Genomic DNA, 14,495 nt, shown 5'->3' on the forward strand with positions numbered 1-14,495 from the left:
TGGGAAAAAAACAAACTCCTCATATCAAAAAAACCCATACAGATAAATGAGGGCAAACATTCATTTAAGCAAAGTTCCTTCGTAAACAAAAAGCTAAGACATCTTAAAGCAAGGGACAAATCTAAGAGTGCAGATACAACAAAGATATATTTGGAGTTTGCATGTCCTCCTGTAGTTACTTTAAAATTAGGTTTAGAATGTAACACAAAAGTATTTCAACCGCAACTATGTTTTCTAATTCCTGAAAGCCAAACTTTCACTACAGGATCTGTAGTGTAGACTATATACTCCATGGATAGAAAAAGAGGCAATCCAAAAAACCCAAAATCAGCATGGAAGTGGGGAGTTCCCTCTACTGGTTCTCTCTTGAAATTTCATGTTTATGGCAGGAAAACTACAGAGATAGCTTTCTCAGTAAAAGAGCAGGTTTTAAAAGAACTCTTGAAAATTACAGATTAACCATTTTAAGCAAGCCAGCTCCATCCCACCATTACCATTTCTCTTCCTAAGGGCTGTTGCATGAAAACACACCTAGGTTAAGAGTGTTGAATAAACCCTAAAGCTCACTTGGGAGTGAAGATATGTTACCATGTATTTGCATGTTGAGGCACACGTGCACACACTTCAAAAAAACCCAGTATTTTACTTGGTAAAGATTCCTCAACATTTATTTTAACAGGCACAGACATTAATTCTATGTTAAAACAGTCTAGGATCCTACTGCTAAGATATACATAAAAATGAACCCAAAGAATACAAGCTTATAAATGGAGAGACTATTCTGTACCCCCAACAAAAAGGGCAGACTTCAAGAAAGCCACTACCTATAAAAAAAGCACTACTTCACATGTGCTCCACTGAGGCAGAAATGACATCCTAAACCAACTACCCATTCACTCCTTAACGTGCAACAGCAAAATTAAACTGATCTTTGGTCACTCAAGTTTTGACAGGTGTTAGAAATACCTGTGAAGGGACAAATACAGTCATAATTATTAGTCTGTTATCATTCTACTTGTGGAACATTCTGTATTTACAAATTGCAGAGTCCAAGGAGAGTCTTCTGTCTTGGTCCTAGGTCACTGAACTTAGTTCAGGTTACCCTGCCACTCTCAGGAACCAGCTCTGGTGTTCAGAAAGTTGCTTCCTCCAGTTCAGCCTTTACCTTCTAAACACAGATCCTGATGACCTTTCTCCTTCAGCTCATAAACTCTTACCCACCTCATTAGAGAGTTCTGAGACAATTTGAAGTAAGAACTACAGTACAGTGAGCTTCAGATTTAAAATTCAAAGCCTTTTGATCATTCAGGAACTTCCACCCTAAAACTGTGCACACATTCACGCCTCACATTTTTTGCCACCCTTAGAAACAGAAGAAAAATGTGCAATGAAGGGCATTTACCTTGTGGACGTGCTTGCCTTCTCCACTGTGGACATGAGCCTTGCAAATGCATCAGTCACTCTGCTGCTTGCATTGGAAGTTTCCAGTTTTGAGGTTGTCAATTCATACAACTCGGGATCCACACCTTATAGTATAAAATAATAATCAGTGATGGTTGGAGGGAAGTAGAGTCATAATTAGTCACAGACCAACTTGCTAGAGACTGTTTTCTGTAAACATCTGAATAATTTATAATTTCAAGATACACGAAAAGAACATGACAGAACATGTTTGCGTTTCTGAAGCATCATCCTCTCTCCCCATCCCTTTTCAGCAGCTTTTTTTAGTTGTATGACAAAACACACACCTTGGATCAAGTCTGGCATACAAGGTCTCAGTCTGTGAGTAAACAAAACCAATCTGATTGACTTTTCAGAGTGAAACCTCTATAAAAATGTCAGCTGTGACAAAACAGATTGTTTCAATTACTTCAACTCAACTGCCTAGATTAAAAGAACACTGCATGTTAACAGGGACCAACTCTTCACCGGGAGATTACAAACAACACTGGCATGCAATAGAGTGCATTTAGCATTTGGCTTTTCACTAAGGGTTGTGTTGAAATTTTAAGTGAGGAAAAGCAGTTTTTATGATACATAGAAGTGGAATGGCATTAAAAAGATATGCACAGGACAACTGAAACTTTTAGTCTGTGCTCCCTTTTCACCTTTCATGTATTTCTAATGCATTAAGAATCTGAATGTTTCAGCCTTTAATACCTAGCTTCAGGTACGTGAGGACAGATGCCAAATTTTGACATCACATTTGTTGAAAATGGATTTCAAATTTTAGCAGCAGAGAACATTCTGAAAACACTGCAAACAGTGGAAAACTGTATGCAAAAATATATAGTTATGAGTGAAAGTATATCTGTTCAGTATCAAGCATCACATCGCAGTAGGAAGTAGCTCTAGGATTTTTAAGTGTTACATACTGTTTCTTAAATAGGAATTAGAAGACGAATAGGTAATTCTAGGAATTGCAATTAACAAAATAAATCAAGAGGAAAGACTGTTACAACAAATTTTGTTGCATTTTAAACTGCTGATAATTCCCTAGTTACAGTTTCAGATATGTTATGCTTCATGGGTTTCACGAAGTGTGCGTATGTGTCATGCACAAGGTGTTTTTCAAAAACAGCACAGAATTTTTGTTCAGAAGCACTGTGTTTATTTACAGACACCTCTGTGCTAAACAGGTGTCACACCTGTGCCTGTTGGGGTGGACAACACAAAAGCATTTCGTCCTACTGCAGAACAAACACTGCAAATACTGGGACCTGATGGTCCCATGCAGCTCCCTGATACAAAAACCAGCTTTTATTAATGTTTGCTGATGATTGCATCCATCTTACTTCCCAGGATCAAGATGCTTTTAGAAGTGTTCCCGAAACACCAAAAGATTATTTTAAAAAAAGCCAGTGCCTACTGTCCTGCCTTTACCACCAGTAACTGCAGCACTTTGTGTGCTAATAGATGATGTTAATCATCCTCAAACCTGCTTTGCATGAGCTCTCCACAAGCAGTGTCTTAACCATTTATCCTTTTGGCACAAGTTAATTCTTCTTTTATTGTGAGGAAACTAAGCTGACCAAAATGTAAAATAATCATCTGGTTAAGTTGCAGGAAGTGGAAGATTTGTTCCATATAATACAAGTTGATTAGAAATTAATCAGCTGTTATTTTAACATATTTTTTTTTTAGTCTGGATTTTCACAGTTTATTTGATCCAGTACCATGGAAAATAACAAAATATGTACTGTCCTGAGACCGGTATACCAAGACTTCTAGTAATGTCAGATGTTTACAGAACTTAGAAATAGGAAAAAGCCCAAATATTCCATAAAATATCCACTTTTAATCAGGGAGAGGAAGCCTTGAAGAAATACACTTTGACTTGCAGAAGCCTGTGAAATCCCATTAAGGTACAAATTGGAAAGCTAACTGAAGGAAGGAGCCCTTTGCCATGCAACTCTGCAACAAACATTAAATGCAACCTTTTAAGTTACATCATTTAGATATTCCCATTTAGAATCCTGTATTGGGATGTCACTGCTCAATTTACTGTTCTTTAGGCACTTCTTACTCAGCTGCATTTATGTTAAAGTATTAACATGAAAAATAAAGCAACACACTAAATCTGTGGGAAAATACTAGAAATCAGTAACTCCCTGTTCATAATGTGGAATGAAAATTTTTATTAAAAAGTTATTTTGAGTACTGATGAAATCAGACTGGGAAGAATCCAATGTCAATCTATAGCAAGTAAAACTAAGTCTCTAAAGAAAGAATAAACTTCTACTGATAAAAGTATCTTCTTTAAGCAAAAAAAATAAAAAATCTCACAATTTGTCTTTCAATTTTGTATTTTTTTAAGAGTTGCATATTCTCCATTTTATTCAGATGATGAGAGAATATTTAAAGAAACCACTGCAAAACCTTAATGAGATATTGAAGGAAAGTTAGCCAACCAAACCCCACACAAAGCTCCTAAACACACACACAAACACACGAGCTGCAAGCCATGAAACAAATGACTTTCCCAGAAACAAGTCAGTAAGAAAAAAAACAAACCCAAAGCCAAACAAAAAGAAAGAAAGAAAAAAAAAAAAAAAAAGAAGGGGGTGGGGGGGAGAGAAAAGCGCACTATAGGGAATACCATAGAGGGTGATACCTGTAACTTGATGAAACAAGAACATAAAAAATAAAATGCAGACTAACAGAGTTTTCCCCCTCCAGTAACCCCTTCCAGTGTGCACACCTTCTGCACAAGCAATGATCCATGTACCCAACTACACAAACAATAGTACATGTAGTGGGCACTGGTGACTTGTGTCAGTGGACTTGCACACACTACAAAAGAATCTGCACCTTGACTTTGCTAGTTGTCACTTCCATGACAAATCTGCCCTCTTTCACGTGATAATGGTATTTCTCAAGGGTGGAATAAAAAATCATTTAGATTGCCATGCCATAAAACTGCTTTCAGTGATTAGATTTTAAAACTAAAAAAGGGTGCTTCTATAAACAAAAAATACCATAATTATAATCACTTCTTTGAAACGTGGGAGGACCCCAAAAATCTTATGAACAGATTTTAAAAATTAAAATCACTAAGAGGAAAACTATCTTTCCTATGAAGAAACTGATTATCATGGCTTCAGGCACTGTATTGAAGGAGTACTTGCCTTATCAACTTAACCTATGCACTGGAACAAATCCCCAAAGTGTTCCCTGAATAAATTTCTGCAGGAATTTATTCAAAGTGTAGGTTTTCACAAGCTCATGCAAAATACTCAGAGCAGGTAAAAACCATGGGATAAACGAATTCAATTACTTCCATACATTATTCAATGACAGAGTGGTGTTTTTATCTCCTTTTTAAGGGAGTAAATTGCAGATAAAGTGTTTCGGCTTCAAAATTAACATTGATGAACTTCTAACATCCCACAAACATGCAACTATCCTTCTTTTCTATTATAAAGGCTGTTAAAACACCTTTTTCACTGTATTATTAGTAGTAGTCCATGAGCTCCTGGGCTGTGATGTATCAAGGTTGATAAATTTATATTCACGCATGGCTTCCAAACATCATCATAATCCTGTAATTTGGAGGCACTCAGAGAAGACACCAAGCCTCTTGTTTTAGGAATTGCCACATCTACACCATTTTCCAAATTTCCTTAAGTGCTTAGAAGAGTTAACTACTGGAATTTCTCATTTGAAACAAGTGTTTTAACATCTTATTCGCAAGAGCATAAAAGCCATTCATTCCTTCAGCAGGTGACAAATACAGAGCTGACAGTACCTTTTAAATACTTCGTACTCGATACAAAACATCAGAAAACAGAACACAGATTAAAGGAAAAACGCAACAGAGAGACATTTTAGAGAAAGGGCAATGTAAAACTTCTTGTTTGTAGGAAAGTCAAGTGATGTGCTCATGCTTTTAGTAAGTCGTTATATTCTTACAGTTGTGGTTTTAACACTCTGCTGACCTGGGATTGTGGTGGTGCTGCTAGAGCTACTGTCATCCACGGGCCCAAAGAAATCAAGGTTCAGAAGAGTGGAACCTCCACTAGCTTGAAATTCAGTGACCGTGTTGGTAGGCAGCCATATAGAAGGTAAGCCAAGGGAGGGGTTTATGTGTAAAAAGGGGTAAGACACACACTTGAACATGCAAGTTATAATTAGTACTCAGTACGCAATTTAAAAATCGACATGAAAACAATGCTTACAGTATTAGTTTTGTACCTTCTAAAATGTTAACAACTTAATTCAGTGCACATTTCCTCATGTACAATGCAGCAAGGAAATCAACACTAGTAACTTTAAAATAGAAATATTTATTTCAATCTAAAAATGAAAGAGAACCAGCACAACCCAGAGAGAGAGATGTGACCAGTTAAAGGGAAACAATATATAGGTCAACTGATAAGTTAAAATATAATGGGCTTTTTCTCCCCTCACTGAAATTGAAAGCCATTCTTTCATCAGGAAAACTCAGCAGATCCTCAAGTAGCAAAGAACAAAAAGAAAAAAAAATTGAAAATTTCATTTAGCAGCTTTAGGCTATTAATTCTTATTATCTTAAAGCAGTGTGACCACTGGATAACAAATGCCACTCTTATGTCCAGTTCCTCACTGGCAAATTATACTGTTCCCCTTTAGTACTAAAACAGAAATCAAACCAAGATACATTTTAAAATTGCTTGTTAAAAAGAAAGCATGATAATTGACTGAAGTAGTAAGACACCAGACAACAGCAAAAGGGTCCATCCAGGCTTTCCTTCAGCACCATGATATTGCTATCCAAACTCCTACACCCCACATGTTCTGCATCAACACAGTGTGGCAACACCAGTGCAGCAGGAGATGCACTCTATCCCAGCCTAACTTTGAATTTGTGTGTCATCAATCAGTTGCTGTCAGCAGGTTCCTTGTAAAGGAGTTTCTTGGTAGGTTTCTAGTCTGTCAATCAAACAAGTTTCCAGAACTTGTTTTATTTCCTTTGCATGCACTTACATTTCTGACACTGGAGGCAGTGGCACAACTCGCTTTGCTATTAAAATGGACACAGGTGAAGGGTCTTTTAGGTGATAACTATATACATTTACAAATACAAATAAGTTTGTAGCTACCTCTTTAATATATTAGCTATAATTAGCTCTTTAGTGTAAGCAAGAGTGATAATGAATGAAGTCACATTTTTGAAATATAAAATTATCTTTAAATCTGAAAACTTTCAGCTCAGGAAGCGTATATTTTGCAAACAGTTTGTGGTTAAAATATTGTGCTTTGAAGTAGCCACTATACAGAAGTTTGCCATTCAGAGGATGTCTAAAGAGATAGCTGACTGGTGAAAAATCCTTTTAAGAAGTAAAACTCATCAACCTAAAATGCTCATTTGTTCATTATAATCTGCAGTTATACATAATGAAATGTTAATATTGCCACTGTGTCACTAACATATGACAGGAATCTAAAATAACACTTAACTTCATATTTTTCAAACTATGTAATACTTCACATAGGGGCACTGCTAATCAGAAAGAAAGCCTGAATTTCCAAAGTTAGGAGTAAGAAATAAGTATTATATATATTTATATATATATATATATGTGTGTGTGTGTGTATATATATTTTAAAAAAATAATCAGCAGATAGATGTTTGTCTGAACTTTGTAGCTTTCTTATCTCTAGCTCTGGTGCTAGAGGCTCTACGGAGAGACGTACCATCTAAAGGGTTAGTAAGGCCACTGCTACTCCAGTCAAACTGGACAGGTGGTAGAGATTCCTAGAGTTGAAAAGTCAGAAATCAGATTTTATAGTCAGTTCAGGTTACAACAATGCAAAGCAGTTCAAACAACAGATTCTCTAGTGTCTAAACACTAAAAAAGACAACTAAATGACCAAGCCCCAACTTTTGGAAAGTGTGTATTTTCATCATATGCACTAGAGATTCAAAGAAAATTTGTTCTAGCACAGGAAGTCCATTAAATTCTGTTATAGATTAGGTAACTTCTAACTCAAATAGGATTTGCAAATTAACAAAAACATACGAATTGAATAACAAACCTTAAGGCATCATTGAAAATAAAATTATTACACACGGAAGATGAGGCACTTAGCATAAAAAGTTATGTATACACAATTACAGGGCAAATTCAGAACAGTGAAAGCCATCTGTGCATCCATGCTTTGTCTTGATTATATATATTACTTATTATCAAACAACCCATCATTCTCTTTAAGAAACATAATCCCCATGCATGAGGGACAAACTATCAACACCCTCTCCACTCCACCTTCTTTAAAAATAAAAGTCCTGTGACTTATTATCCCTTCACAGTTAACTCATCTTGATCTATACACAAACCATTGGCAGCAATGCTTGAACAAGAGGAGTATGGAAACACTGACTCCTTCTGGGAGCCCATCCTTGCCTTTTGATTTCCTCTTGCTAAGCATTTTGGACACAAGCAAGCAGCAGGGACCATGCTCTGCAGGGGAGGTGTGTTCAGGTGCAGTGTGACTTGCAAGCACTGTCCTCCTGCACTCTCAGGACACAAACTGATGGAACAGTAGCAGAAATGTCTGAAAGAAGCTGAAGCTTTCTACTTCTGTGAATTACACTCTGCTCTCTCCTCAGTGAGGTCAACTGTCATGAAGTACTGGGAAAGGATGTGGCCTCAACTTCTAATGAAACAATCACAGTGTGGAAGAAACGCAATGGATATTCTCAGCAATATTTTTAAAAATGCATCAGTACTTGTTAAGCTTCCAGTGGCTGAGCCATACCTTCTCTTCACTTTTGTAGAAAATCAGCCTTCAATTTTAAAATTAAAACTTCCAACCATCTGACACTGAATAAAAATGCAGATTCACGAATTGAGACTGCAGCAACCTGAGGTAGCTTTGTAGCACAATTAAGCTCACTGTAAAAGGCATTTCCTCAGTGCTAGATGTTTACAGGAAGCAAAACAAAGGGAGCTGGAAATTTCTGTATTTACTTATAGAAAAGATTTTTCTAAGCAAGACATTTACTATCTAATGTCTTAAAAATACTTTCAGTACTGAGCACAGCCTGAACAGTATTCCCGCCATGGAGGTTAAGAAAGTGATTCTTCACTTTCTACTTTGTTTTGGGGAATGATATTACTGGCATTTAAATTATTCACATGCAGATATAATGTCAGAAGTGTGGAAGCTCCACCTGATGAAGTAATGACCACTATCATCAGTAGCTTGTTTAAATTTTGTCACATGTAAAATATATTAACATTAAAAGGAGTTTGGAGAAAAAGAGAAGGGTAGTGAGCATGACAATTTAGTAGCTTTCTGCCCTGAGCAAAATGAACTCAAATCGAAACAAAGTGGCTTCCTACCAACTCTTACTGAGGAAAACACCCAGTAGATTTTGTGTCAAAAACCTGAGTCAGGCCTGAGAAGTGTGGAAGAGCTGCATGGAAGAAGTGGCACCAATGGCTTGCTAAGCATTTGCCTTTAAGGATGGCTTGACTCTCTGATTTGACAAGGAAAGGACAAAGGATGTGATGAATTTTTCCTAAAATGGGAAAAAATTAGTCTGACTCCAAATCAGTAAGAATACACCAAGTATATTAGTCTGGTCTGTGGGATGAGGCCATTTTGCTGACTTTTGCTACTTTCTAAAAGAGAGGGTAAGTAAAGCAGCCCTCACCTACAGAGGATGCTGGCAAGCCCCAGTCTACACAGTAGCAAACAAAGTTAAAGGAGAAGGCAGAGGAAAAGGCAAAATTAAACAGAAAATTTTCTGTTTCTAATTACCTCAGCCCTAAGAAAACTACATTGGGACACCTGAACACAGCCAATGGGAACATACCCTGCAAAGGGGAACATAATGTTCAGTTTAACCTTTCTGAAACTGTGAGGTTGTTAGGCTACTGCAATTATTATTTTAGTAAAATGCTTCAAGGAAAAGTGCCCAGTCTAGGAGAATACTGAGAAATGGAGCACACTGCTTTCACTACTCGAGGCCTCCATCTTAGAATACAGGACACAGTACAGAAACTGAAAAGCATACTCAGCTGTCAGAGTACTACTCTGAATGTTAAGGAAGTAAGAAAGAGGAAATTAAAATGCCTGCTGGTTTTACTGCATCATATTTCACTTTGATACAAGCTAGAGATGTTTTCACACAGTAATTTTAGAATGCATTATGTAAGAGCTCTTATAATCCGAAAGAGCAAAACGTAAATGTTTGTGTCTGTGCCAATAATTACCCAAGGAAAATGAAACAAAATTTAAAAAAGGGAAGCATTTTGCTGTCTTAAGGCTGGGTGAAAAGAACAAAACGACTTGCAATACAAATACAACATAAATATTTAGATGGATCCCACAAATGAGCGTCATACGCATTCCAGAAAAAGCTTTACATACAAGTGATTCATACATTTCATTGTGTCTATTCATTGGCAAAACTATATCAGTTCTGAAAACTGCTCTTTTCAGACAACCCCTTGACACACCTGTCACATCTGACAGAACAGCAAGTTCTGTACTATCTCTTACCTGCAAATCTTTCTTTCTCTGTCAACAAAGCTGCACACACACACTCACACTCTTGGATCTTTCTCACACATATAACTGGAGAGCAGTTCCTGATGGAGCATTTGGCTGGTGGCCAATAATATGGTAGTTTGCATCTGTCATTGTTAGAAGTCCTGATGGTCTCTTATGTAATTAAAAGTGTTTTTAGAGACTGTCACCCCACAGGGTTTAATTAAGGTTCAGTCCCTAATAGCCAGCAAGTGCAAGATGCATATTTCTATTATAACCTGATCCCTAATTCAGTGGCTTACATGCAAGCAGATGTGCTGTAATGGGCACCTGCAGAAAAGAATCACTGGTAATTTTCTTCTGGAAAGGTCTGGGTCACTGCAGAGTTTTATTCCAACATAAAACTAAGTAAAACTTGGCAGGTAACCTTACCAAAGAAACATAGTCCCAAACGGAGAGAAGAGAATGCTTTGAAGCAATATCAGAAGAGCAGAAATATCTGGACAACTTCTTTCAAAAAAATCCAAAGAGAAGCATATAAATTAAGTTTAACCAGAAAACAGTATCAAACCAAGAGAAAGCTTGGAGAAAGTCATCAAAGAGAAAGCCCTGACAGTAACCCTTTAGACACACACTGGAATGTATTTTGCATATACTGCCTGAAGACTTGGCTGTGATGTAGAAGCCCACTAGAGCTGTACCAAAAATAAGAGAAAATCACCTGTCTTGATTGTCTCACAATCAAAGGGTGCCTATTTCACCAGTCACTCCTTACACCTCGTGTGCCTTGACAGAGCCTTTTACTTCAGCCCTGTGAAGTCTTTGAGAAACCACGCTTAGATCAAGGCAACTGTAATCAGGGGATTATTTCATATTCTATTTACTGCCTTACATTTATGAGCATAGAGGAACAGAGAAATAAACCCCTCAACTGTCAAGATAAACAACAGATCAAAGAAGAATTTAGATGCTACCCTCAAATATAAAAGAGAATGACTCTACAAAAATCCTCTTTATACAATAAACTAATGCGACAAACCAGTCAGTAACTTGCTTGAGAACTCAGTTTCAAAGCCCTTGTCCTTATAGCATAAATGGCTCAGATGGAAATTTGCCCACTGTATTACCACAGCACAACTCAGTGAGACCCACTGCTGGGAATGAAGGTAAAACATTTAGAGTTTATATCATAACTAGGAAGAAAAATTGCAGCTCATTTGCTGCTTTTCACTTTATTCTCTTAGTTCTAGAGTTCTCAATTTGAAATCTCTGCATGCTTTTGTCTGTTTGCCTACAACAAAAACATTTTGGATGCATTTCTGTGTTCCTCCAAATGTTCTTTCCACTATTACTTTTGCCTCATCAGTCTTCCAAAGTCTTATTTCCTTAGCAGGAAGTCATACACATACATGCACAGACACTGATCTGTATACAAGTGCCATAAATGCCAGCCCTCGAACATAGGAGAACTTTTCCTTGAGCAAAGAACATTAATCTATCAACCAGAGCCTCTCCTTCCAAAGAGAATGTCAATATTCTGAAGTTTCTGAAAATAGGGATAAATCATCATTCTGAAAATGGAGGACATTAGAAGTTTAACTAAATAATTACATACTAACCAGGTACACTTGAGATACTTGAATTGTTGCACCTAAATCACCTGCATTTAGAAAAAGAAGTTTCAGAATAATTTTAGAATAAGAAGTTTCAGAGTCCACTAAAACTCCCTGTATTTCCACTGAATACTTTAAGAACGTTTGTAGCATAGTTCCTAACAAAATGCTCAGGCACATCATCTTATTACCACAACAGTCTGGCATACTCTGAAAGAGCCATTTACACAATGTGACATGAAACTGGATTTACCTCAAAGCAGACAGAAGCCACCAATCACTGATAGAAGATGAGACCAAAAAAGAAAGGAGGTCTCTGAGGTAGAGAATGGACAGTTCACGCCCTGAAAGTTTCAGGGCATCATCTAACTGTAGCCTCCTAGAGTTCTGAATGGTTACAACCTCTAATACATCTCTTCCCTAAAAGCTTATTTTTTGTCTTTTTGGAAAAGCTAATCTAATGCTAACAGTGCAGACAGACAGCACAGAAGCTTCTCAGATGTATTCATGGACCACAACTACTGAACAGAGATGGCCTTGTCAGAACAAGCTATGGGACAAGATTATCAAACTGTGACAAGTGATGAGGAATTCTGTAGCAGGAATTCATAATTACAGAAAAAGAGAGACTTTGGTAAGTAGAGGTTTTTATTTTCACCACTATGACTGTCAAGCAATTGAGTAAATGGCACCTGTCAGAGATGTTGCTACTGCAGACTCTCGCAGCTCTCTACACAGTTTTAGCATATGGCTTAATTTGTGTTTTCTCTTTTGTAAAAAAGGGTACTTTGAATTCTGCAAAGAGACCATGAAATTTTCCTACTCTCTTACCACACAGTACGTTTCTTCAGGTCAGATTGTTTGCAGTAATCACTACTGTAACCTTCTCTTATATCCTGTTCGTCTGCTCAGTTCCATTATAGATGAGGAGCAGCACAGGAAGCACCAACTGTGTACTGCTGTATAAAACAACATCAGCTCCGAGCCCACTGACAAACTGCTACCCAACAATGAAAAAAAATTCTCCTCTGCTACAAGCGTGTCATACTCTGCAGTGTGGCAGAGCAAGGACTGCAAGAACATCACTACAGTCACAAGTATCTACTGTTACAGTTAGGTGCAGCCTAAGAATACTTTCTGGAATGCCTTCCATCAGAATTCACAAGCATAGCAGGTAACTGAAGATACTGGGTGGATTAAACAAGACCTGCACTAAGGAGGGACACAGCCAAATCTCTGAATATGTACAGAGCATCACTGTAATGACACCGAAGATGAAATATTTCTGCATATCCCATTAGCTTGTTGACAACCACACACATTGCACATGCATGGCATTCAAGTGCTCCTCTAATACCCTTACACCAAAGCAACAACAAAGAATTAGTGAAATATAAAAGCTCACTCCTAAACTCCTCTGAATTAATTTAGTATCAGACTCGAAAGACAGAGAAGCCAGCAAAGCAACTGTGTGTAACAGATATTCAACAAAATCTGGCACGAAGTGCCAAGAGAATTCATATAATCAAAAAGTCAGACACATATGCTTGTAACAACCACACCCAAAATCTCTCTCCAGGCAGCTGGGCTGCCTTTCATGACACTCTGAAGAAGTAAGAAAGGGCCAAAGGAAAGGAACATGAACAGTATAAACATAAATAGGATAATTCAGAAAATTGAGTGCTAATCAACACGTAGAACAACCTCCAACAATAAGTTCCAGAATAAGAAAAGATGAAGAACCTTAGCCAGAGGTCAGATGAGTTCTAACATTACATATAAAACCTGTCTAACTGCCCACTGCCTTTGAGAGCAAACTGCTGTGTAACAGTAAGGATCATCAGGACTCTGAAATGGTGGCCACCAACTGCTACAGCCTCATCAACAGGGACTCCCAGTCACACATGAAAAGCAGATCCAAGAGCAGGACTTCAACCTGACACAATCAACACTTGCCTTTTACATACAGGTGTCTTTGAATACACCATCCAGATATTTTAAACAAAGAGACAAGGCATCCCATCATTTCCCTCATTCTTTCTTTTCCTCTCCTCACCCTTCTCTCTCCATTTTTTACCTGGAACTGATCGGATGCACATGTGTTCATCTCTGGTGATACAGGAGGTGTCTGTCCTATTGAAGCTATTTTTTCTGCTGCAGATATTGGTTTCAAAGGTTCCTTGGTAGGTTCTAACATACCCTGAATAAACAAACAAACAAACAAGCAAACAAATTATCTAATTTAAAAAAATTACTTGCACATGCAGACACATGCATTTACAGACCTTTAAAGAACTGCAGATGCCAAAAAACTAGAACACACTATTAGGTAGTACTACCCTCAACTAAGGGCTTGGGGGTAACCATGTATCTCTGGGACACTTTCACTGTGTCCAGAGGGGCAGGAGTAGATGGAACAGGGGAAAATCATCCTGGGTCCTTAAGCCTAAGGAACATTTTAGAACCAGTAACAAAAACCCAAGTGTTGAGCTGGAGCTTGCTTTCAACTTTCAGTAATGTAATTCAAGCTGGAGAAAACAGTTACTTGATAAGGTGATGTCTTCCCCTCCCAATTGTGGGTTGACTATTCCAGAAATATCAAATGACCCATCACAAAAGTACAAGTGCATTCATTCCATTTCAACAATTAAGTAATCCACAAGAAACAAATGAAATTATCAGTTTTCAGAATGACACCAAGAATGATAGTTACTGAGATAGAAATAAATGCATTAAGAAAATACACTCGCATTTTTCATTTTAAGAAAGCATTTCAAATACAGATAAAGAAAAATATCTGAAATCTGATCTTGAAATAAAGAGGGCAAGAAGATCTATAGAAAGCCCAAAGTTTGCACTGGGACATGCCAACCACCCAAGAACAATGAGAAACTCCCCCAA

At 37.5% G+C, this 14,495-nt stretch overlaps 1 protein-coding gene across 6 annotated transcripts in view; it reads right to left on the bottom strand.

Annotated features, from left to right (window-relative positions):
• Positions 1 to 14,495, bottom strand: part of AFTPH (aftiphilin) — a 42,389-nt gene that overhangs the window by 5,406 nt on the left and 22,488 nt on the right. For 2 of the 6 annotated variants that reach the window (XM_062490649.1, XM_062490650.1), the window contains exons 6-9: positions 13,672 to 13,794; positions 7,177 to 7,237; positions 5,439 to 5,522; positions 1,403 to 1,526 (exon numbers count right to left, since the gene is read on the bottom strand). In XM_062490649.1, the coding sequence (XP_062346633.1) occupies positions 1,403 to 1,526; positions 5,439 to 5,522; positions 7,177 to 7,237; positions 13,672 to 13,794 (392 nt within the window). Of the gene's footprint in view, positions 1 to 1,402; positions 1,527 to 5,438; positions 5,954 to 7,176; positions 7,238 to 13,671; positions 13,795 to 14,495 lie in introns of those variants that run through there. The other 4 variants (XR_009933094.1, XM_062490652.1, XM_062490653.1 and 1 more) reach the window with 4 other exon arrangements.

This window comes from Cinclus cinclus, chromosome 3 (assembly GCF_963662255.1).
Source record: "Cinclus cinclus chromosome 3, bCinCin1.1, whole genome shotgun sequence".
Lineage (NCBI taxonomy): Eukaryota > Metazoa > Chordata > Aves > Passeriformes > Cinclidae > Cinclus > Cinclus cinclus.